The sequence below is a fragment of the Lacerta agilis genome, chromosome 8 (assembly GCF_009819535.1).
Source record: "Lacerta agilis isolate rLacAgi1 chromosome 8, rLacAgi1.pri, whole genome shotgun sequence".
Taxonomy (NCBI): Eukaryota; Metazoa; Chordata; class Lepidosauria; order Squamata; family Lacertidae; genus Lacerta; species Lacerta agilis.
Genome location: NC_046319.1, coordinates 26,054,269 through 26,079,601, shown reverse-complemented (window position 1 = coordinate 26,079,601; position 25,333 = coordinate 26,054,269). Strand labels below are relative to the sequence as shown.

General features: G+C 45.8%; 1 protein-coding gene across 1 annotated transcript; it reads right to left on the bottom strand.

The window, feature by feature from the left end:
- Nucleotides 1-2,857: 2,857 nt before the first annotated feature.
- On the bottom strand, nucleotides 2,858-24,686 carry LOC117051057 (putative neural-cadherin 2). Its single transcript, XM_033157109.1, has 11 exons — nucleotides 24,621-24,686; nucleotides 23,526-23,705; nucleotides 22,206-22,333; nucleotides 20,591-20,714; nucleotides 18,891-19,071; nucleotides 17,655-17,821; nucleotides 13,844-14,108; nucleotides 12,844-13,018; nucleotides 11,884-12,128; nucleotides 6,303-6,457; nucleotides 2,858-3,295 (listed from the first exon to the last, which is right to left on the bottom strand). The coding sequence occupies exons 1-11, from the start codon at nucleotides 24,684-24,686 to the stop codon at nucleotides 2,876-2,878; spliced, it is 2,106 nt and encodes a 701-aa protein (XP_033013000.1). The 3' UTR covers nucleotides 2,858-2,875.
- Between the last annotated feature and the right edge of the window lie 647 nt (nucleotides 24,687-25,333).

Genomic DNA, 25,333 nt, shown 5'->3' with positions numbered 1-25,333 from the left:
TTTGAGAATTGTGGAGGTAAGAATAATGTTGCGGGATTTACAGAGAGATGGCTAAATAATTTCTAGTATCCTCTCAACCTCAAAGGAAAGTGGGAGCAAGTTCTTGAGCTTTTTATCGTTAGAAACTATGAAGAATAACCAGCTTGATGTGAAGACTACCACAAGCTCTTTATCTTTGTGTTTCTTTTGAAATTTGTATTGAAAAAGCATTTGGGGAAAATCTGGGTATATGTGGTCTCCTATGAAAACGTTGGTCTCCACTGTAGCTTAACACATGCTTGAAAAATTGGACTTAGGAACTTCTGGAAATGTTATTTGGTGCCCTGCCAAGCACTTTTCAATCTCCATTACCCGTCTCTCAGTACACTTGTTCATTCCCTCCCTGTGGACAGATGATCTTCCATTTTCTGAATCCCCCCCCCCCCGAACAAATGAAGCGTAGAAGAAGAGAGATATAACGTTATGAGGAAAGTCAGGGAGATGAGGGGAATTTATGAATAATCTAAGGAACACTCATAACTTGGAGATGTCCTTTTTTTTGCAGAGCCGAGGGAGCAGGGTAAGGTTCTTTGGGCTTCACATGTTGGCAGAACGAAATCTAACTTTAGAATTTTTAAGTCCGCAGTCCCTTTTCGCTCACTGCACAGCATTTACTCAGAATAGCTAAGTAGAAATGCAGACTCGAGATAAGAAGATTGAAATGTACTGCAGAGGCAGAGCCTTCTTCACTTTGGATATTAGTGGTTTAGCAGAAAAATAAACCGCACCAGCATCTGTGCTAGTCAAAAGAAAATGATTTTTTTTAAAAAAGGACTGATCAGTGTGTAGCAAATCACACCATAACACCATTGCTCATAACGGAAGGGTTTCTCCCACATGGATTTCAAAGGCATTTACCCTCCACCGGACAATTCCTGTTTTTGCAGAAGCAATGGCCGACACTGGGGCATTATTCTCTATGACGGTTTGTCAGACGGCAGAATCTGGGCTCAACCAAGCTTTCCTTTGAAATGGCTTGTTGACAAATTTCTGTCTACATTATTTCAAGCTTTACAAGAAGCTTGGTTTTTTTTGGGGGGGGGGGATAAATTAGGGCAATTAGGAGAGGGCTCTGCAAAAGAAAAAGCAGTCCAAGGCTATTCCAGGAATAGAGGCAGTGTAGACATAATACTGGTTTTGAATCCTACCCCATGTAAGAAACATGCAGTGGGGAAGGCCATTAGCTCAGTGAGGTCTCATCCATGTTTCCGCTTGTCCTGTTTTCTTCTGCTTGTCCTGTTCTTTCTAGGGAAAGTAGTGGGGCAAATGAAAAACATCTCAGACCTGTGCTTAGAAAGCACAGGATAACTGTGGACAATAATAATAATAACTTTTATTATTTATACCCTGCCCATCTGGCTGGGTTTCCCCAGCCACTCTGGGCAGCTTACAACATTATCTAAAAACAACAACTCAGAGGGCATCTGCTTTGCATATGAAATGTTCCAGATTGGGCGGAGAACGTCCCTTGCATGAATAGGTTTGAATTGTTGTAAGGCAGCTTCTTAGGTCCCTCTCATTGAAAACTAGCAAAGCAAGAAGAAAGGTTCTAGCCAGCTCTCTGTCTCCTCCTCTGGTTTTTTTTTTAACCTCTATGAAGTGGTTAAGGTTTGGGTGTGGGGGGGGGGGTTTACATGGGTGACACAGATGGGATCTCCAATCTGATGTGGTACCATCAACTTTAGCACCTTATTATGCTCCACAAGCAGGACGTGCAAACAAATGTTGCGCTGCAGCCTTGCTCTCTAAGGGAAGTGTGCCTGTCTTGGATGCCAGCCAGCCATTCCACCCTACCCTTGCCTGCCACCACACCCTGTCTTCTTCATTTTCCAAGCAGCCAACATTCTGTGGCCACTGAGCATATTTAGCCCTCATTGTGCCTCCCTCCCCCGTTATGTTTTTTCACCCTCCTCAAAAGAGAAAAGAAAAAATGATTTTGTACTTCTGCAAATCCAGGGGTGCTTATGAAGTGGGAAGAAAATGCCCCATTGCAAAGGTAAGTCCAGAGGTAATAGACCAAGGAGCTAGCAGGAAGTCCACAACTGGTTTAATGTGACACAATACTGTATCTGTCAAATATGCCATCTCCTGCTACAACAATATTTGGTTGTTTATGGCTGTCCTTACTTTGAAGTCTTTGGAACCACACATGGAACAACAACTCTGGGAAACAATTTCTCATCTGGACTGTTTCGGTGGCAAAAACCATGTCTTATGAAGGTAAAAAACCCACGAAGGAACTAATTTCAGTGCGTCATGCCCTGGTGCAAGTTTGTGTTCCCTCCGAATCTGGGGAAGGGCACACAGGAATTTAACCAAGTAACAGGCATGGGCTGCTGGGAGTATTGAAAACAAGTCACACACCCCCAAGTTAAAGGACTGTTATTGCCAAATCCATAGCATGGCTCTTCTAGTAAGTTTGAGAGGAAAGAAGCTTCATTCCAACTTGGTACACTGATTAAAAACCACAAAGTACAGACAAAGCATCTGTTCTTACAACCGATACAGACGTAGTTTCTTTACATTTTTATCTTTCTGCAATGGTTCTTTGGTTGCCGCCAACTCTAGTTTAATTCTGCCCCTTCTTCCTCAGCCTTCAAAAGACAACAATCTATGTATCTTATGTCCTTTTCTGGGGGGGGGGGTGTCCAAAGAAACAGCCAATCCAAAATCAAAGCCCTTTTTGGGCTACCTGGTCTCCATCTTAGCCGTGCCTTTGAAGTATCTCCGTAGGGATTGACTTTATCAGAAGTATGTTAAAAGTACCTTTACCCGCCCCACCCCCCAAAACACCACAAGGGACCTTCAAGCGTTGTGCAAAGATGAGATCAGCAGCCTAACCATCATCAGGCTCTGCATGAGAATAGAGTTTGCTGAGTTTTTCAAACTTCGGCCCCCACTCTTTCATATCCCCGTAGGCTGTATCTTCCTCCCATCCACCGGAGCCCAGGGAACTTAGGCTGCTGGCTTCTGAACACTCTCCTTCCGTGTAAAAGACTTGCAAGGAATCGCAGGGCAGGGCATGGTGCAGCTGGTCCATGTTTCTCACCACCCCTGAAAGGTAGCATCCAAAGTCGATGCTGGAGAAGGAAGAGCCCAGTCCTGTGGACAGGGCTTCCAGCTGCTCCTTTGGACTGGCTGGGAGGTCGCAGCTCACGGGACTCTGCAGCTCTGCCCGCTTTCCTTTCTTCTTGTAAAGGGAGTAGGCTGGGCTGGTTTGAAGGGACATCTGGAGCTCCGCCATGTTGTAAGCATCCTGCAGGAGGAAGACATCAACAGCAACGTAATCAAGTCGCGTGTACCCACCCACAAACTTACGGATTCATTCTCTGTTCCTGGAAAGGTATTGCAACATGGGGGGGGGGGGGGAGAGATGTATGCTGACCCCAGCCCCAGTGACCACCCTGCACACCAGCCCCATTTGCTGCACCCTCAAGCTTCTTGCAATGAGCGGGGAAGGAGGCTTTGATTGTTAAACCACTCTGGGAACTGTAGCTCTGGGTGGGGAATAGGGGGTCTGCTAACAACTCTCAGCAGCCTTAACAAACTGTATTTCTTGGGATTCTTTGAGGGAAGCCATGACTGTTTCTTTGGAGCAGATTTTAGCTTCTGTGGCACTGGACATGGATGGTCTCTCTCTGCCTCTCTAGATAATGCAAGGGAGTTCCTTGCACTTGCAAAAGTTTCGTCACAGGCAGCAACGCAATATGGATGTGGAGATCCACCCTGTGCCGTAGAAACAAACTACCCTTGAATCATTTGGTCTCATTTTGTTACTTTCTGAAAGGAGCAGATACCAAGCTCCTGACATGTCAGATAAACAATGCCTGCTTCCTCAAGATAGATCCCCTGCGTGGGTAAACCCATTTTCCCCCTTTACAATTTGCAGAGGGAGTTAATCTTATTAAACACTAATAGGATTTGTATACTTAGCTCGCTGTGTGCCACCTTGAAGATAAATATCCATTTAAAGTGTTTAAAACATGTTCACGGAAATTTATCAAAACCTTCAACTTTCTTTCCCCCCCCTCCGTTTTTTAATGAGGAAATTTGCATTCAGCTTGTAGGAAATACCAAGTGTAAAATTCAAACTAAACTCGTACAATTTATTTATTTATTTTGTGGGGCAAAATCCTGCTCTGGGTGCAGAATTTGCACAGAAGTCATCCTAGGACACAGTCCTTCTAGGATAGGGGTAGGGAGCATTTTTCAGCCCAAGGGCCACATTCCCTTCTGGGCATGGTTTTGAAGGCCGCATTCCAGCAGTGGGTGGGGCTAGAGGCAAAAGTGGGTGGAGCAATAAATGCATATTTTACCATTGTGTAATAGGTTGGTTTCTACACATGCTCACTCACATACAATCCACCCACCCCTCTTCTGTTCTCCACCTAAGAGGCAGTATCGGAGTTCAAGGACACATCCCAGGCAAGCAAAAATTAAAGAAAAGCAATGAGGTTTGTGCATCCTGTTCTCAAAGTGGCCCACCAGATGCCTAAGGGGAGCCTAACAAGCAGGATTTGCAAGCTTTAACCTTTTACCTGTACTACGATTCCAACTGAAATTTGGGCGGTTGGGGGGAAGGGTCCATGTCTACTGTTAAAGTCCTCCCCTCCACCATCAGTGTTTCCAATCTGCCTCCCACATTAGTTAGTGAAAGAAAACTGAGCTGCACAGCACCCAACGACATCCTGCATAAGACAGAAGAGGAACGTCCTCTTCTGAGATGGTGCTTATTACCAGCAATTGTTATAAGTCCATTTAGCATTCCTAATAATAATAATAATAATGACAGCCATAATAATAACAAGAGTATGAATATTATTATTATTTAAGCATATTTCCTGGCCTTCCACCCAAAGGTATTACAGTGGTACCTTGGTTCTTGAACTTAATCGTGCCGGAAGTGTGTTCGACTCCTGAAACCATTCGAAAACCAAGCTGCGGCTTCCGATTGGCTGCAGGAGCTTCCTACACTCAAGCGGAAGCCGCATCAGATGTTCAGCTTCCAAAAAACATTTGCAAACCAGAACACTTCTGGGTTTGTGGTGTTCGGGAGTCGATTTGTTCGGCAACTAAGCCGTTCGAGAACCAAGGTTCCACGGTATTAAAAAATACTGATTTGCCTTCCAAAATGTGCCCCCCTCCCTCATGATTAACTGGGTCATCTTTCTGTCAAATTGATTAACAAGTTGCAGATCTAATTGACATTGGTGTGTGTGGGCAGGTGAGCAAACAAGAATGTTTGCAGCTCACTGACTTCTCTGGACTTTTTATACTATCTTTTCTCCCAGGCAGTTTTAGTGAAATGTCTCTGGTTCAAATGATTTGGAGACTGGTGCTTTAATACATTTGCTGTGTAGGTCTTCTTAAAAGTAAGTCCCACTGAATTCTATGGGGCTTACTCACAGGCAAGTTGGCACAGGATTGCAGCCTTAGCTGAGGCAGTACTAAGATGGCAACATTCACTGAGCATTTCTACAAAACGTTGCAAGGACTTGCAATCAGGACAGAATAAATGTTAGGTCTGGTGGGGTGGAGGGGAGATATATGCCCCATTTGCTAAAATTGAAATGCGCTTTTCTGAGTGCCAGAAGGGAAAGGAGATAATATAAAAAAAATTTTTTGACAAAATCCTATGGGTCTCCAGCAGGGGGCCACAAGACAGGAGTGGATCTCGACCTCCGGTCTGCAGTATTCCAACAATGCAAGGGAGAAAAAACGGGGCATGTTAGGAAACCTTTGATCCACAGGATCCAAAGACCATTTACAGAATTTTAGAGTTGGAAGGGACTTCCTCCCACACTGGTTATCTAGTCCAACCCCTGCAAGTCCTAAAGCATGCTCTACAGGTGACCATCCAACCTCTGCCTAAAAACCTCCAACCAAGGAGAGTCCACCCCCCACCAGTATGGGAAAACTACACTAGTCCCTGGAACTGGCCTAGTGAATCCCCTTCCCTTAGAAAGAAAAACCACCACATATGTGCACAAAAATTATCTGGGGGGAAGCTGCCCCCTACACAACTTCTGCCCTGTCCGGTGTGAGCCTGGTACATGGTGGTTCCCCTGCCATGGGCTCTCTCCTTCCCGTTATGACCATCTGTCTGGGATGCTGTAGGTACACTGAGATAGGGTTGGACTTCATGGCCTTCACAGTCCCTTCAAAGTCTAGGCTGTACTATCAAAGCAAAGCGAGCAATGGCTTTCCCTCTGGTGTAAGTTTCCTTGCACACGTCAGATTAATTGTCAGAGAAAGAGCCTTACTTGATCCTGCTCCCCACCCCCTTCCTCGTTATAGTTGAGGATGTTCTCTCGAATGTCCTCCAAGTCATCGTGGCAGGTGGTGACGTGGTAAACTCCTCCATTCATGCTTTTGTGGCTCTTCCACCGAGTCCACAGGAAGACACCGCTGAGCAGAACTGGGTGAGAAAGCGAAGAGCAATTATTTAGAAACCAAGGCCAAATGCACCATTAAAAAGCAGGAGAACTTTGAGAGTTAGGACTTAATGCGCTGGAAGGTCGCCACATCTGAAATATCCCTGAAACCACCCTCCTCTGCCACGTCACCTTTGAAAGTGACTCACATGGAGGGTACAACATTTGAACTGGCTCCAGTTCAAGTATGTCCAGAAACTACTTTGTCTCAGGCTAACAGACCCAATCCCTGCTCTCAAACAAGCACCACCTCAGTAATCCTACCAAAGCCAACGGGATTCTGCTGATTTAAGCGTGCACAGATTCAGAACTTTAAGTAGACAATCCAATAAGTGTAGCTAGTTCTAGCAGGGACTTAGCTCTACTTTTGATTTACTGCTATTAATAAAAGTAATTCAGTCAGAAGGTGAGTAATAGCCAGAGGAGGGGTGCAGCAGCAGCAGCAGCTAAGCACCCACATTTGGCCTGCAAGCCCAGGAATGCTAATTTGGATGAGCATCCCATAAAGTGAGTGCACTTAAAGCTAAATATATGTAGGGCTGTATTATTAAATACCAGCATGGATTCAAGAGTGATTGAGTTTAAAAACTAACTGGTGGCACAGAGGATTGCTAGATGCATCTGGGTACATTATCTCACACCTTCAATCCCTCCTGGTTAAAATAGGAATAATAACAGCCTACCTTGTAATGTTTGTCACTGAGGGTGAATAACATGAAGATTACAAAGCACTTTGCACTCTCAAAGTGCTACTATGCAGATGACAGACAATGGAAATGGTGAAAAACAACTCATGACAACTCCATAAAAGCCATGATAGCAGCCGCCCATCTGATCTTGTATCGTCCTTGTGGTGGCAGAGCCTTGTCCAAACAGGAGAAATGCATCAGGGAGGAGGGAGGAAAGAATGAAGGTCAGTGGGGAGGGCCAGTGTCAATGCCAGCAGTTCCTACACAGGTTGGCAGCAGCCACTGTGCAACCACCGCCTTCACCTCCAATGTGATGTGAGCCTTCAAAGCAATGCCTGCTCATAGAAAAGCCCGACTCAATGTAATTTTTCTCCCCCGAGAGAGATCACAAGAATGAGACCGCCATGTGATTGGGTGTCCGTGAGCAGTGCCCAGCTAATGCCTTGCGGAGGGAAGACCCTATGAACCTGGAACAAAGGGTGCTACATCAGACAACAGATACATCAGATTCAGTCTTGTCTACAGTGGCTTAGCTTATATATCACACGAACCTATGGTTTGTTAAACTATGGTTATGGAGGAACCCTGCCCAACTGATTATCTATGGTTTGTTTACTGCCAGCCATAGTTTATTGTTGGCTCACAAACCTTGCTTTGTTTCAACTATGGCTTGATGCTCCTCCCACCCACCAATTCACCAAATCCTGCTCAAGGTCATCCATCTTTCTCCTGCTTGCATTCCAGATGTTAGTCTGGATTCAACCTTGCATGCTGAAAGTTGAAACTGTCCATTGTTGGGGCATGTGGTAAATCCAAACCCTATCGATGCACATTTACCGGTGGGAGGGAGCCCCGTTGAACACAGTAGGTCTTGCTTGTGAGTAAACATGTAATACACAAAGTGAGGAACAGCCTATGGAAGAAACAACAATGAAAATGAATGGAAGTGATGAAGGGGACATAGACAAAGAGGCACATGACACATTTTTATTAGAAAAATATATATTCAGGCACAGGGTTTGTTTGCTTTTCCCTATGTGACTCCTCTCACATACTTGAATTGATTATTTACATTCTGGCAATCCAGAATATACTATAACAAAGGTGACTGGCAGGTGTTCTTTCAGAGCTAAAGAATGTAAGATGCCCTTCATGCAATTAGAAATGTAAAATTACAGAGCAGGGAAGGACAATTCAAATCCAGGTTGAACCCCTGGTGGAGAGAGCAGGAGGGCTTTGCCCCCGCTATAGTCCTGACCTGAACTGGGGGCCCTACCACTGCACCCACTGCCGCCTGCCATTTGCTTTGAAAGACTAGCCCCCATTCCCCATGCACCGGGAGCTTTTTCTCAAATGCAAATAGGGCCCCACAATCTGGACCAGAACTACAGCAGTGGGCAAAAAGGGTAACACCCCCACCCCCACCCGGTCTGCCATGTTCCCAAACCACACTGGGCTCTATTTCTTTAAAATTGCCATTCATGCGATTGCTAATTGAGTGCAGTGGTAATCTCCCCAAGTTTTAACATTCAGTGGTTACTAAAAAAAAAAAAAGCACCTCTTTGTTCACAGGACATTCTTATGATTCTCAGACCGCAAGATTGATAGTGATAAAAAATATACAGCATCCAGAACTGGAACCCACTACTATGACCCTGCGTTGCATCCTGATTCTGAGATACACACATTTGGAAAAGAAATGGCCTGAATAAAACATGCTCTTTGCCAGTTCAGAAGAGCCTATGAGATGCCATTTTTACCACCCCACAGCAACTATCAAGGGTACTAAAAACGGCAGACAAAGGTGGCCTGTAAACAGAGCCACATACACACAAAGAGCCCTAGCCCAGTTTCAAGAGTATTTAACTGACCCAGCCATGTCCCCCAAGGAGGGGATTTGGCTTCACATCTCCTGTTCCCAGCACAAAAGGAGGCCTTTTCGCACTACAAAGAAATAAACCTCTTTGTGAGAAAGAGAAATATCATGCTGGATGTAAGCTCCGCTTCTTCCAAAATGCTTTCATTCTTGTATTCCGAATGCACAATTCTCAGAGGAACAACTCCTCTTGTAACTGCCTGTCAGAAAGCGCCACCGGATGAAAGTGTTACATCCAGAAGCCAACTTCAATGTGCATCAAAGTCAATGGAAGCTTACATTGAACCGTCATAAACAAGCTTTATCAGAGAAGAGCCTATCAGCACACTAAGGCTGCAGCAGCTGTGAGCGATATTTAACACTGTCCCAAGCACACCTTTTCTGCCTCCTGTTGCACAGCATGGCGCGCATTCTCCCCAAACCCAATTACAGCACAATGTGGCCTCATGAAAACACCGTGCTTAGACTTCAGAGCAGAAATGCTTTTCCATCTGCTACCAGTTCCCTTGTTTCCCTACAGAGCAGAGGTTCCCCACAGTTCGGAAAAAGTAATTCTGACCTAGTTACAAATACCTGTTGTCCCGTGTTTGCGTGGCAAATATATTCATGCATTGGAAAATTCAAAAATGCTAAAATATGAGTGACAGCAAACAAACAAACAAACAGCAGCAAACGAAAAGAGAGGAAGCAATTACTTTTCCAAGCAGCTGCAATTTCATGAGGATGACTTCAAAAGGGCCCTGGGCAAAAGACGTGAGATTAGGGAAGAGTTTTCGCTGCAGAAGGAAAGCTCAATTTAGCAGAAGCTTCCTGTGTCGCGATGCGGGATTTCAGGAGGTGGTTCTGCATTAACCAAGACTGTAAATGTGGACTAACGCTCTGACCTCAGACGCTTCACCTGGGGCTTTTACGATACAAACCACCTAACCGGACTCATCATTTCCTTGGCAGCAGGGCTGTCTTAATCAGTGATCCAGTTGACAGAGTGCTAGTTTTGGAGCCAGGAACCCTAGATGTGACTATCACACTCCGCCATGAGCTAAGGCCCACCTTTGCAGAATGAGAAGAACAGCAATGAATCCTACGGGCTTCTTGTCAGGATGAACAAGATTGTAAAAGCACTTTGCAAATTTGAAGGTGCTGTGTGCCATAGCAAGTAACAACGATAACAGACTCAACGTAAACAATTGCATAATAATAAAATAAATATATATAAATAAAATTGGGGGGGGGGCAATCGTTGGACATTGGCTGGGAAATCTGTTTCATGTTGCACTGCACCTTGGGAAACACATCTCCCTGAACCACTTGGGTTAAATAGCTTTATAAAAGAGGTGCAGACAAATCTATGAATGATTTATCTATAAACAGCTATTGTCCATGATGGTTAAAGAATATGCTGCTGATTACCAGTTGCTGGGGGGGGGGGGGGGCAGGGCAACAGAGGAAGCTGCCTTATACCGAATCAGATCCAGCTCAATACTGTTGACACCAGCTAGCAGTGCATCTCCAGGATTTCTGAAGGGGGTCTTTCTCCTAGACCATAGCTGTCAACTTTTCCCTTTTTTAAAGGGAAATTCCCTTATTCCGAATAGGATTCCTCGCAAGAAAAGGGAAAAGTTGACAGCTATGTCCCAGACTTGCCTGGAGATGCCATTGGGCATTTCACCTGCGACCTTCTGCATGCAAAGTGGATTCTCTGCACTGAGCCAGGACCCTTCTGCTTGTGGTCTTCAAGTCTGGCTTGTGAGCTTCCTGGAAGCATCTGTTTGGCAAGTCTGGGAACCAGGATGCTAGACTAGATAAATCTTTGGACCATTTCCAGCTGGGTTTTTTTCTTAAAGCAGCAACATCTAAGGCCTAAGAAATGGACACTTTCCATCACCAGACCCTTCATCAAGACTCTCCCTGCCAGAAGGAAGAGCCAGGGTCTGCAAACGATCCGGCTGCCCGTGCAAGGAGATGCACTGTGTCCTCACTGAGGCTAATACACCTGGTCCTCCCTGGCCCGGGGACATGTATGGGAGCAGAAATTCTCCTCTGCTCTCTCCACGGAACAGCAGTTGAGACAGCCATGCTACCAGCAGCGGGAAAACAGAACACCAGGAGGAAGAAGCACATTTGCCATCATCACCATCGCAAATACCCCAAGCCTTTAAAAGCCACCGCTGCCTTTTGAAAGAACTTCATTATCATGTTATCATGAAGAAGAAGAAGAAGAAGAGTTTGGATTTGATATCCCGCTTTTTACTACCCGAAGGAGTCTCAAAGCGGCTAACATTCTCGTTTCCCTTCCTCCCCCACAACAAACACTCTGTGAGGTGAGTGGGGCTGAGAGACTTCAGAGAAGTGTGACTAGCCCAAGGTCACCCAGCAGCTGCATGTGGAGGAGTGCAGACACGAACCCGGTTCCCCAGATTACGAGTCTGCCGCTCTTAACCACTACACCAAACTGGCTCCTCATGGGTATCTTTTCACTCACTGTCAACCACTATAGAAACCTGTTCTTAAGAGAGCAAAGCAGAATGTCAGTGTCATAATGTTCATTTCCCCTTTGTCCCTTCTGAGCTAATTTGCAGCAATGGAATGTCGAAGCAAGAACAGAACGGAAAAGATTTGAAGGACCTTTCCCAGGGATGAGTCAAATAAGGATGCAGATGAAACAGGAAAGGAATGTCGATGATGATGATGATGACGGGACAGAGAGAATGAAGGACAAGACAGTGAAGGCATCATCCAGTGGGCATCTTCACGACTAGCCAGCATGGCAAGCATCCAGAGCAGCACAGAAGGCGGCATATGGTTCATTACCAAAGGTAGTACAAGATGTAGTTGCCGTAACTACCTAGTAGGGCCAGGAAGCAAATGCAGATGGCAAACATGGAGCTGAAGCTCAGCCCAGCGTCTTTGTGGAAGATGGCTAGTGTGATTTCACAGTTGCGGCCGGAGTAGCCGTCGGGGCAGTGGCATCGGAACTTGCTTGCCGACTGGGAGATGCAGGTGCCAAAGTTACAGGGCCTCTGAGCACATGCCGTGTAAACACAGTGCCGGCCGGTGACGTTCTCCACCAACATGTGTCCTGGAGGGCAGCTGGAAAGACACAGAAGGCAAATCAAACTCCTTGGCATTAACCTCGCTGCTGGCCCGAGCAAAGCTCCAGGGTGCCGCAATCCAGATTAATTTCACACCCTCATTTCAGCTTCAGTAGGAGCCAGTTCCAATGTAATGAAATTTGCTCACAGATGATCCTCTTGAGCTGGATTCCTGGAATGGGCCCAGTTCACAGGACTGCATTCCAGCAATGTTTACTGGGCGGGGGGGGGGGATATTTATTTTAAAACTCCCCAAATGCAGAAAGTGTCTCGTAGCTCCTTAAAAACTAACAAATTTATCCTGGCATGTTTTTGCAAAGCAAAAGACCACTTCATCAAATGCCTCAGATGGACAGCGTATCACACTTGCGCAACAATGGGGACGATCCAATTTGAAAGTAGGAGTAAAAGATGAATGAATGAAACCTAAAAGCAGTGGCAAAAAAACATGGAGATCAATCAAATGCCGATCATCAAGTGCGTGCTTGAAAATCCCTAGTTTTGCAGCCCCAGAGCAACAGAAGAAGGTATAGTGCCCCCCCCCAATTCTGCGCTCAAGTTGGAGGATCCTTGGGAGCAGCACATCAAAAAGCACAAGGGGCTACTGCTCAAATAATATTTAGCACTTCCCACCAAATACGAGGGGTTTCTGTTCAAGCCCTAGACGGGCAGGCTGCTCCCGCCTTCTGATTTCACCGCGGGGGATTTGTTACCTGCACTCATGCATCATCCACAAGTCAATGCAGATGAATTGCTGGCTGCAGGGATTGCTCTTGCAAGCTTCGGAAAGGCAGCCTTTTCTCACTCCTTGGGCACTCAGCACAAGCTCCTTAGGGTAAGAATCTAGAGGTAGCCTGTAGTTATTGAATCTGACATCCTTCATGCATCCTAAGGCAAAACACAAAACAGACTTGATGTGGAAAGCTCTTGATCAAGAGCTATTTTTGAAAGAGACGTCGCAGCACTGTAAGGCCGAGTTATGTGCTACGTTTAACAACAGGCTGAAGCCAGAGAAGTTGAGATGCAGGTCAGATCCCACCTACCCACCTCCTTCTGGGTCACAGAGCTGCATTGCAAAATGGGGAGAAGTGCAAATTTCGGAGGATGGCCGTGCTTTGGTTTGAATATTGTTTTGGAATGTGCAACTAATTAGGTCGATTCACATTAAAATGTGAACTGAACTGGATTTCTTCATCCCTCTACTTGGAGAAAGTTGTTGGGACATACAAATGTAAGGGGAGCCTGTTGGATCAGGCTAGCGGAATATCATGGGTGCTAACCGACAGGTAGCCTTCCCAATAAGCTCTTCAACCTCCAAGGGCCACCACTCCACAAACCTGCCAACCTGGGTTTCTGGCATTCCCACCAGAGAAAAATACACTTTTGTTCAGAGCAAAACGGGGGTGCTATCATTCTACATTTATCTTCCCGCCTCCTCCAGTTTCCACGAGGTATTCACTAGCTAAGATTCCACAGAATGGAAAGTTAGAATAACCAGAAGCAGGGTGGGAAACTGTCACCTTAAGTCTCTTCATTCCTTTTAAATCCTCCAGCTCTGGAGCCGTGCAGAAATAACAAAAGCAAGAGCAACGGATGCAAAATGCTAACACAAAGGCATTGTGAGCACTGCTCCATTGCCGGCTCATAGCTCTTTTAATAGCTAAGTCCCCGTGATGGACAGTTATCCAAGATAACAGGCAGGCTTCTTTTTACCTTGGAAACTGCTGCTCTGATTGACAGGGTATGTGTTGCCAACCACCAAGCTGTTGGGATCAATTATGATCTCTTTGTAGGCGCCGGCTGCCTTCAGGATTTCTCTCTTCCCGCCTCCTCCATCCAGGCGAAGAATGAACTCGTTCTCATTTCTCTCGAGGGAAGCGTGATGCCACTCTCCATTATCCACTTGGTAGTAGGGGAGGCTCACCACAGCTTCTCCATCTCCCAGGTTGTAAGACACTGCTAAGAACCCCTGGACCACCTTGCAGAAATCCAGGAATTGGTGTCAATCATTATTTATTTATTTATTTATTTTGCATGCGATAAAATAAGGCCCTGGGTAATTCTGAAGAAGAGAGCAAGGACAGGGGGAACAACTCCACAAATTAAACTACGGTGTGTGTTGCACATCTGCAAACCCAGAATCGGGCTAGAGAGCTTCCATTCCTTTCTCGTGATGAGTTCAATGGGATGATCTCCCCGCAGGGTTGACATTGCATTATCAAAGCACGTTATTGTATAATGTGAGTTGACTAGGAAACACACATAAAGCACTATAAAGGTTCATTTATTTCTTGCAAGGATAGGGAGCCTGTTTCAGGGGGTGGAGGGCAGATGTTTTCTGGACTCCCATCAGCTCTGACCCCTGGCCATTCTGGCTGGAGCTGACTAGAGCTGGAACCCAGCAGCAGCAGCAGCAGTATCTGTAAGGCTACAGGTTCCCCTCTCGATGTATCGTTCATCTATACACCGTTCCATATGGACCAGAAGAGTCACTGGGACTGAAGGACCATAATGGGGTGGTTCGTGTTTCCTCTCCCATTCTAAGGGTAGCTTCTACTGGGGCGTGGTCTGTGACTTTAATGTTGCCTATGTTTGTTGCTTCAACCAGGGGGATCAGACCTTGCATGAGCAGAATGCTATCTAGCCTGGACATTCTGCTGTGGTGCCTGGATTGAAATGTGTGGCTGGTGTCTCCCAGATTTATTTCACCCCACATACCGTAAAGGCCTCCATCTTTTAGCATTTTTAGCAGTTTGTAGGAGGCTCTAATTGTTTGGGGTTTCCCTTGGAGGAAGGTTGCCCATGGGGTTGTGGGGTGGTTGTCTTTCAGGAAGATGCCTCTCATATGAAGGTTGAAGTCACCTCCCAGGATTGCTTCTCCTTCGGAGAAGGAGAGGGATTTATTCAGTGTCTTCGGGATGAATTCTATTTGTTTTGAATTTGGGGCATACATGGAGCTAATTGTCAGTTTGGTTTTGCCATCTAGTTTTTCTTTAGCGAAAATAAATCTGCGTCTCTTGTCTTTCAGTATTGTTGTGGCTTTAAAGTTCAGGTCTCTACTGAGTATTATGGCCTTTCCTGAGCTAGGTGCAAACCCACTGTTGACTGAAGCCGGGTTCGCTCAGGAGTTTGCTTCCGTTGGGTGGATTGTGTGCTTCCTGTAGGAAGGCAACTTGTAGTTTCATGGTGTTCACGTACAAGGTGATGTGTTTTCTTTTGATAGGGTTTCCCAACCCCTTAACATTTAGTGTAATTGCTTTTAAGCTAGCCATTCAGGAGAGTCACATTCAATAAAAATAACAGCAGTAGCAGCAGCAGTTGTGCAGTCACATGAAAGCATGGTGGATTCACAAACTGATGGCATCAGCAGAGGATTTTGAACACCAAGGACTCAGCTAAATTGGGGGGGGGGGATTAAAATGCATTATAACACTGTGACACCAGATGGCACAATAGGGTGGGATCCTTCGGCAACATGATTTCCCATTACGAGCTTTACAACATGTTTTCCTGAAACTTTTTTGATGTGTCTAGATCCAGTCCAAAAGTCTAAGAATGTGAACCACTTAGACATTCTGCAAATTTGCAGTTAAAATACACATCTTCTTGAAAATTCAATTTGTTGCCTGGACAATGTACATTGACCAAGCAGTGTCTAGACATATGGTTCATTCACCAACCCCTTCTTGAGTAATAATTTCCAGAGAAGTAGCCATGTTCATCTGCTGCAGTAAAGGCAACAAGGTGTCTTGCAGTATCTTAAAGAAAAACAAAGCTTAATACTATGATATATGTATTAGTCTTTAAGGTGCTACAAGATTCTTTGTTGGCTTTCTACCTAATTTAAACTATCTCCATGTGTACATACTCCAACATCACTTGGAGACTATGTAGGTTGACCACACATTGTGCAAAAAAAAAAAAACTGTTCATGCTATCCATTTGAGCATATTTCTCCATGCCTTCCTGGGAATGTTGTATATTCAGCAGTGTTTACACACACACACCTCACTAAATAAATGTGAATCACTGTAAATATTCTCACTCGCTCTACAAGTAACTACAGCTGGAGTCTAGGGAACAATGATGCCCTCCTCTTGCTTGGGTTCACTTATATTTTTGTGCAAAATAGGACAGTCAAAACAGCTACCAAAAATGTCCCCTCGCTTTCAGAAGCCCTGCACCACTGCATCAAACCATCATTTACTAGCAGAGCATGCAGAGGGGAGACCATCCAAATTATTCCATTAATGAGATAGTCACCTAAACCGCAGTGCTCATTATACAGGAATGAACTTTCCAATATCAGCAGAGGGAGCACAGAGTGTATTAGAATAATTTGATAGTTCCACTGACTGAGGACCAGTTCATATTGGCTATGTTCAGGCATCAAGATAAACTGTGCTTTAACATCATGAAAACAAGTCTTGGGCACCCACTCCTCTCCCCAGCCTTGGCCATGAGGCGTTAGGAAGCATTTGTTGCTGAGTCTGATTGACCTCAGCTTAGCATTCCATTTGAATCCTACAACGTGGTTAACCTTAATGATGGTTTGTTAAAACTTTTATCATCCGTGGTTTGAAGCTGGATTCTTTCAAGCAAATCATAGCTAAGAGTAAACCCATTTATCATATGTTTAATCACAGAATGCCGCAGTTAATTAAAAAATGGAAGTACAGTGGTACCTCCGGTTGCGGATGGGATCCGTTCTGGAGCTCCGGTCAGATCCCGAGGTTTCCGCAACAGGAGGTGCTGCTTCTGCGCACATGCGCGGCACAAAAAAGCACTTCTGTGCATGCGGCAAAACCCCGAAAAACACTTATGGGTTTGCCGCGTGCGTATCCTGAAGGATACGTAAGAAGAGGTGAACACAAGAAGAGGTACCACTGTAGAAGCCTTCAAAATCATTGTGACCATGCAAGAGGAGAGTGGTAAACGTATGAGAGCCTGATGCTGATCTTTGTTCATCCCCATGACAACAAACCATGGTGCATCATGACATCTGAATACAGCTGCTCTCAATTTCCTCAACGTATGTTCTGTACACAGGTACAAGATTGTATGAAGAAAGTCTATCTGGAACAAGACTATACGTGCCAAGGGGTAGCAGTCCATCTCTATAATCATAGCTGCTGAGTAAAAAATACATCTTCAGCTACGGAAACGTCTGCTGGTCCCCACCACCTTTATGGACCGATTGACACTAACACTTCCTCATAAGACGGCAAACCAGCTTGCAGGAATTTCTGTAGGTGTGCATTGGCCCTAAGGTTTGATAATGAGGACTCTACGGTACTTTAGAAACCATAGCAATTTCTATAAATTCACGTTTTACGGAACAGTATGGCTGTTCTGAATTTCTCTAGAAAGGAGTGTGCAGAGACGGAAAAATCAAGGGCACAGGTGGATTCTAAAGCAAGAAGGATGAGCACACTGCATCAGGAGAGAGACCTTTTCCATCTATGGCTCGCTGGTTCAAAGAGAATTAACTCTGAACTGACATTGACCATCACTCCTCATTTACCTGCAGGGTGATGTGTTCATCCTTGTTGCGGGAAGACATGCTCAGGATGATACCGTTGGGCTCTCGCATCCTTATCATGGCATCTGCTACTGTTCTGCGGGCAGGTATGGAGACGGGAAGCTGATAGCGTATGTGACTCCCAGGCCCAAATGAAGATTCTTCAGCGGCTGGAAGAATTGGGGAAGGAAAATTGCTTTCTTATACGTACACACACACACACACACACAGCATTCACAATGGAAAATGAGACCCTGAAGTATATCACTAAAAGACTCTATCAGCATTACATATTAAGTTCAGTCTTGTAACTGGGGAGTAGCCTGGTTGTCTGCAGCAAGCAAAAACAGCCTCTAACTAAGCAGGCACAGCATTATGGCCACTGCATGAGAGCTGCTCCAAGAAAACCACACAAAGAAAAAAATCAGAGTGCCCAGGCACTAAAGAAAGTAAGTGGTCTCACCAGGTTCCAAAATCTCAGTTCAGAACATGTCCACTCTCACAGCCAGGGTTGAGAGAAGTCACAGTCCAGCAGCATATGGAGGACCAAAAGTTTCTCCCCCAATTTTAACCATGGCTCGTGGTGGCCAGTCACAATGTGTAAGATCTCTGGTTCATTGCTCATGAGTAACCAGCCGATTCCGTTGCTTCTTTTTATAGTTTTATTGTGCAAAACTATTTACAGTGCAGAGCTAACAAATACACGTCTGTATCATCCACCAGCAGAATCCGTGAGTGCCCCTTTCCGGTTACCCCCCCCCCCCCAGCAAAAAAGACGCGGGATGCGAAATCTCCTCCTCATTGCCCTACATGGCACCCCTCTGCGCAATTGGGGTGATGGAAGTGGCGTGCCTCCCTCTGCGCCCGCAGGGTGCAAGGGCTCTCTCACGTCCTTAGAGCCTTCACTGTCCGTTCCCTGAGAAACCTCCCCTTCCCTGCTTGAGGTCTCCCCACTTGCTGCCCCCACTGGATGAAGAAGTGCTGCTCCTCAGGTGCTGTCGGGGCTCTCTGTAACATCCCAAACCCCTGTCCCCCTCACTGCGCTGTGCTGAGGGCAGTTCCCTGACACAATGCCTAACCATGGTGAAGGGAGTATGGTGTGAAGGATTGGGGACCGTGCAGGACCCTAGTCCCTTTCCCTAGTCAATGGCCATTGTTGTATCAGCTACAAGGAACCCAGCTGCATGCACTGCAAAACATACACTGTGCTGTCCCAACAATGCATGAGGATGACTTCACCTTTGTCACATTTGGAGCCATAGAAACCTGGCAGGCAGTGGCAGGTAAACGAGTCCCACTCGCCAAGGCATTGCCCATGGAGGCCACAGGGAGAGGAGCCCATCTTCTCACAGCTGCCGTCTGTCCAGGTGCAGCCAGGAGAACTATTCAGGGACTCTGCTGGAGACTCAAGGTCATACACCTTTAAACAAAAAAGGGAAAAAAGCATCAAGCCTGCTTGCAAAAGGAGGGACTTTGAAATGGGACTTCTGGCTTCCCGTCTTCCCAGAAAAATACAACTTCCCTGCCTTTTGAACACACTAGCTACCAAATCCCTGGTGTCACAAGTGCTATATGTAGTTACAGCCTCTAAAAGAAGGGTTTTGGTTGCAAGAGGAACACTGATGGTCAGGCAAACCTCAGGCCACACACACACACACACACTCACCAGATATACAGTCTCACGTGCTTATGTGCTTGCATATGCAGTGACTGAACTCGGGTAACACTTTTACAAAATATATGGCACAAGCGACAGCACTATCTGCTAGCTTCTCCTCAAGCTTGCTCCCCACCTTTTCTCGAGCAAGCAAATAGTCAATCAAAGAAGGTGAGTTTTGTTTGTTGGCAAGCAATAATGAGGCATTGTGTTAAGCAGTGGTAAGAACTTCCAAAAGTTTAAAAGGTTAAAAATATATTTTAAAGCCTTGGAATAAAGTTTAAAACCTGTGTAGATAAACACGGAGGACGCCGGAGAGGCAGGTATTGGGTTCCCTTTGAAGCTGATTTACGATTCTTAGCTCCTCCAGGAATAAAAGAACACTAAAAACAGCCTTGCCCCCAGTGAATTAGATAGCTGCTCAACCAGCGACAGCACCATCACTTATGAAAAACAAACAAACCCCAATGAAACAATTAAACAGCCTAGGGAGCTCAGTCCGGAATGACCTTTATGGACCGATTGACAAACACACCTACATGTGCAACATACACACCAAAACATGTGTGCGTGTGCGCGCGTACACACACACACACACAAAATCAGTTTTTCCAGTCTTCCCCACCCCACCACTGGGGGCTGAAAATGCTTCCTTTTACTCTGCACAGAAGGACCTCTAAATTTTGTCCCATAGCTCAAGGGCAGAGTGCCTGCTTGGCATGCAGAAGACTGCAGATTCAATTACTAGCAGCATCACCAATTAAAAGGTTCAAGTAGCAGGTATGGGGAAAGTCGCTTCCAACTCTAAAATTCTATTCTTCTATGATTCTGCACATGTAGTAGAGGGAAGTGGTGTAGAGAGAAGTGAGGGGCAGATGAGGCTCCTCAATCTGGGGAGGTAGCCAATCTAGGAGAAGGAAAACTGATCCTAGACCTCTGCTGCCTTGTGGGATACTGCCGGGAGAAGAAAAGGATAAGGAGTGAACTCCAGAGGGGAGTCCCTAATACGGCTGGATGGCACCGTGTACACTTCCTTCCAGCAACTCCTGCAGCCAAGCTGGTGCCAAACATGTCTGTCTGCTTTCCTTTGGACCACATCAGTGAGGCCAAAGGGGGGGGGGTTGTGTCATCTGAGCAGCCCAGGAGCTCCCTGCTCACTGCCCAGGCTTGCACCCTGAGGAGGTCACTTTGGTGCTGCTAACCCAGCAGCTTAACTCCCCACCCCGCCAGAGGTGCACTTCATTTTCTCTTGAGGCAGATGGATGCCAGTGGTGCCACTTACGTGAGTGTCCAAAACAAGACTCCGGATACAGCCGGTAAAATGTTTGTGCCGCAACTGGGGGTACGAATATGGAACAGATTCTTTTACTCCGCCCAACTGGAGGACCTGGTTCATATTCAAGTACCTTCAAAACACAGATGTGCTAAATAAGAGATGAATGTTAGTATTATCATGCCACTAAATATACACAGACAATAGCACAGAGTGGGTACACCAAGCACCAGGTTGGTGGGTTTTTTTTGTTTTGTTTTTAAAAGCTCCCAAAATAATGGAAGCTGTTATTCCTATTGCAAGGAAATAACTCCGCCAAGTCAAAAGCGTCATGTGGTCAGAAGGAGCTTAGCAATATTAACTGATAACCATAGCAGGAAAGACATTGCAAATGTGTTCAGTAATTGACGAATATGTTGCATCTCTACATTGAAAACAGCAGCAGCATAGCCTGGTCCTATGCTTGTTTATTCAGAACTCGATGAGCATCCCTTTGTTCACTCTAACAGAGAGTAGGGCTTTGTGCGCCGTTCCATGGAAATCTGCACAGAAGCCACAGTGGGATGCGCATTATCCAAATGAGCACATCCACATCCCTCACAGGTGCTTAAGAAGCAATGCAGCCTTCCCCTTCCCCTGTCTGATGACAAGGAAAGTTACCTTTGGGCAGGTAAGGGGAAGCAGAAGGGGAAGCAGCTACAAGTGCCTTTTCCCACTTATGTGGATGCCACCAGAACCCCAAGACACATCTTCCCTTGCAGTATTGTTTCATTCTATTGTTCCTGCTGAAGAGGCCCTCCTATCTCAGCAGGAACAGCATGTGCAGCACCACCTTCTTCCTGGGGAGAAAGGGTGCGGCTTAGAGTCCTCTCCAGCAACACAGTGCTGATACAGCCGCCGCCGCCGCTGCCTTCCCCCTGCCCTAAGGTAAATTGCTGGGGAGCTCTGGTGCAGGAGAAAGGAGACATAGCAGTGACTTTGCAGGATCAGGATGAACCCAGCCTTATCTGCCCTGCTCAGAACAAGCTGCAATCAGGTGTGTGGTTCATACAAGAGCCCCACTGGATCCGGCCAATGGCCCGCTAGTTCAGCATCCTGTTCTCACAGCGGCCATCTGGATGCCTGTGGAAACCTGCAAGCTGGACGTGAGCACAAGAGAACTCTCCCCTCTTTTGGCTTCCAGCAACTGGTTTTCAGAAGCATTGCCGCCTCTGGTTGTGGAAGCAAAGCATAGTCATCATGGCTAGTAGCCATCAATAGCCCTCTTCTGCTTCTGGGAATTCAAGGAACAGTGCTGCCCTTCACAAGCCCTTCCCTCTTGAATGTCTGCAGCTTCACTACACAGAATGGCACCCAATCCCCCCCCCCAACCCCCGTGCTCTTAGTGGTTTATTTCCAAGTTCACCTGCACAGGATGGCAGTCAAGTAACCTGAAACTGCACAGAACCCAGTAGGGCTCCATGTGCCTAATTCTGCACAGGAAGGATTGAACCTACAGAAGCACCTGTAAATGATTTTAGTGAAGTGATTCAGTGAACCCCTGCCTTCATCTTGACAAGTACTTTTACAGATATAAAGATAAAGACATAGATATTCCAATTCTGGAAAGCAATGTAAAGGCTACCTCCTTGACTGTGGAACAAAGGCCACAACCTCACAGTTTGTTCGGTCCTCGGTCGACAACCATTTTCCTACCCCTTCTATCTCTGACACAACTGCAGCTCCACAATGATCCACGGTGAATCGAACATCCTGTGCCAAGGGGGAAAAAAGAAATGGTAAGAAAATGGAAAGATTCTCATGTGCAGCCTTCGAAGATGAAACTGGAAAACGAGACGTAACAGGAGGAACTGAAAAGGAAAGCAACAAGCCTACAGAACGTCAACACTTAGCAATAGGCACAGAATCCAGATATAGATATACCGATTGCAGTTGGGCATCCTTTACACTCGAAATGGTTAAGAGCTTGCGGAATCAGGCCAAAGGGGGTCTCTGTCTAGCTCAGTCAGAGGCATCATCTTGGGCCAGTCAGTTCCACCTAAGCTTTACCTACCTCATAGAATTGTTGTGAGGATTTTTGAAAAGGCAGGAGGAGGAACCATTTACACTGCCCTGAGCTCCTAGGAACAAAACTGGGATATAAATGTAGCAAGAGCTGTTCAACAGCGGAACGGACTCCCTCGGAAGGTGGTGGACTCTCCTTCATTGGAAGTTTATAAACAGAGGTTGGATGGCCACTTGTCAAGGAGACTGAGACTGAAAACTTTATTCGCATAGCCAACAGCCATTGCAACAAAAGATACACAATGTATAGTTAAAAACAATAGTAGGTAAAAAGATCGATCAAATGGTTATGACTGTCGTTCAAATAGTGGCCCTTAATCTCATTGCGCCCTCGATAAATCTAGCAACGTTTGTTGTTGTCAGCTCATTTTGATCAGATAAGAGAAAGAACAACGTATTCGCAGATGGACGGCCTGGGATAGTGAGTAAGTGTGGAGTAATAAATTCGAACCTCAGATCTTTATAGAGGGGGCATGACAGGAGGACATGATCCACTGCTTCCAAGTTGCCGTTTCCGCAGGGGCAGAGTCTTTTTTCGATTGTGATCTTTTGAAATCTGCCCCCGAGTACCGCTGAGGGCAGCACAACCACTTTCAAGGATACTTTAGTTGTGATTCCTGTATTGCACATGGTTGGACTAGATGGTCCTTGGGATACCTTCCAACTCTACAAGTCTACGAGTCTAAAATTATTATAATAATTCCAATATTCACAATGTACATAAATCATTGCAGCATAAATCTGCATAAATCAGTTCAAATACTTTCTGGCTGCGGTAATGGGTTCCTCCATTCTACCACTACTTCCTTTTCTTTCCTGGCGCATTCCTTCTATAAACCAGGAGCCTCAAAACCCACCAGGTGCTGCACGGGCAACTCACCTGCCGGCTGCTTCTCACTTCGAGACGGTGCCACTTTTTGTCTGTAAGGTTCACATAACTCGGCAGGTGCAGTTCCACAGTGCCCAGGCCATGGTTGACTTTCAGCACTGGAGTCCCACCAGAAAGTTCTACGATGAATGAGAAAAGGAAAGTGCAGAGTTGGATTGGGACCCATGATGGCTGTGGGACGGAAACAGGGAGGCAGTTTGCGTTGACTCTAAGCCCCTGAATCTGGGCCAAAATGTGTCACTTGCAGTTGCAAGAACCTTTCTTTTAAGAAATAGTAAATCCGGGATTCCTTCTGTTCCCTTCCTTCTGTGTCCTGTTCATGAGTAACCAGTGAGGAAAATGCTTGCTTTCATGCAACATCATCTAACCACTCTGCAAATACATCCCAGTGAACGCTCATTAAATATAGGTAAAGGTAAAGGAACCATCAGGTCCAGTCGTGCCCGACTCGGGTTGTGGCGCTCATCTCACTCTATAGGCCAAGGGAGCTGGTGTTTGTCCGCAGACAGCTTCCGGGTCCTGTGGCCAGCATGACAAAGCCACTTCTGGCGAACCAGAGCAGCGCACAGAAACACAGAGCTCACCCCGTCGCGGGGATTCAAACCATCGACCTTCTGATCAGCAAGCCCTAGACTCTGTGGTTTAACCCACAGCACCACCTGGGTCCCTTTAAATATAGACAACATCCCTGTAAACAAACCAGGATGAATTCTCAATAAACAGGGCATCTGGAAGCACCCTAACAATACCATGAAAAGAAGAGGGAAATTGACTATAGTTTTCGTTCAATCTTCCCCTTCCCAAAAATAGATTTGCTATTTCCACCAAGCCATGTGAAAATAACATGAAGAAGTAAGCCTTCATTAATCATGCAATACCTGCCTCAAAATAATTTGAAATACTCAAAGCAATAGATGCTTCCCAGTGGGATCTTTTTGATAGAAGGTCTGCTTCGTTTTCCCTTTGATGACTTCAACTCAAGAGATGAGCCAGAAGCCACACTCAGAAAGCACTAAAAACACCCACCGCTCCATCATTCAGTGCCCATTCAGTGGCCCTGCTTGCATGTCACAGTGAACCAGTTACCGTGAACTCAGGAGATTGCTTCCGCTTCGCTTCTCCCCTAACACAAACAGGGAGAATAAACCGCATTGCTCATAGATACAGCAGAACTGGGAGTTGCGGTTTGTTTCACTCAAACAAACCATGACCGAGAAGCACCATCATGATCAGTTTGAAGCAAAACACATTCCAATCCCCAGGTTGGATGCAATGCTCAGTCAGGGTTCATTCATGGTTTGTCGCTCCCGGTTTTGTTTGGGGAGGAGCCAACTGGGAGCCTTTTGCACATTAACAGCAAACCATTCACTATGGTTTGCCATGATGTGCAGATGCAACCGCTGTCTTTTTTTAAAGGACTGGCATACCATTAGGGCACATAGGCAACCCTGCTAAAGTGCATGTGCTAAACAAGTTCAGATTTGTCACCCCACATAACAAAGGAACAGTGGCCTGGCTCACATGTCCCAGTAAACCGTAGTTAAAATAAGCTAAGGTTTAATGTCAACAAGCAGCATGGTGGTGCTGAGACTGCCTTTTGCAATAAAAAGGTACCCAAAGGCATATAAAACCCCCATTTTAGCTTAAAATGTGTACAAATGTGCATTTCAAATTAAAATGTGTATTTTAGGGTAAAACGCATAACAAAAAAATAGATTATTTTCTGCCGTTCAAAAAAAAAAACACAGAAAAGTGTGAAAAGAGGAGAGAATAGACCTAGAACATATGGAAATCTGACA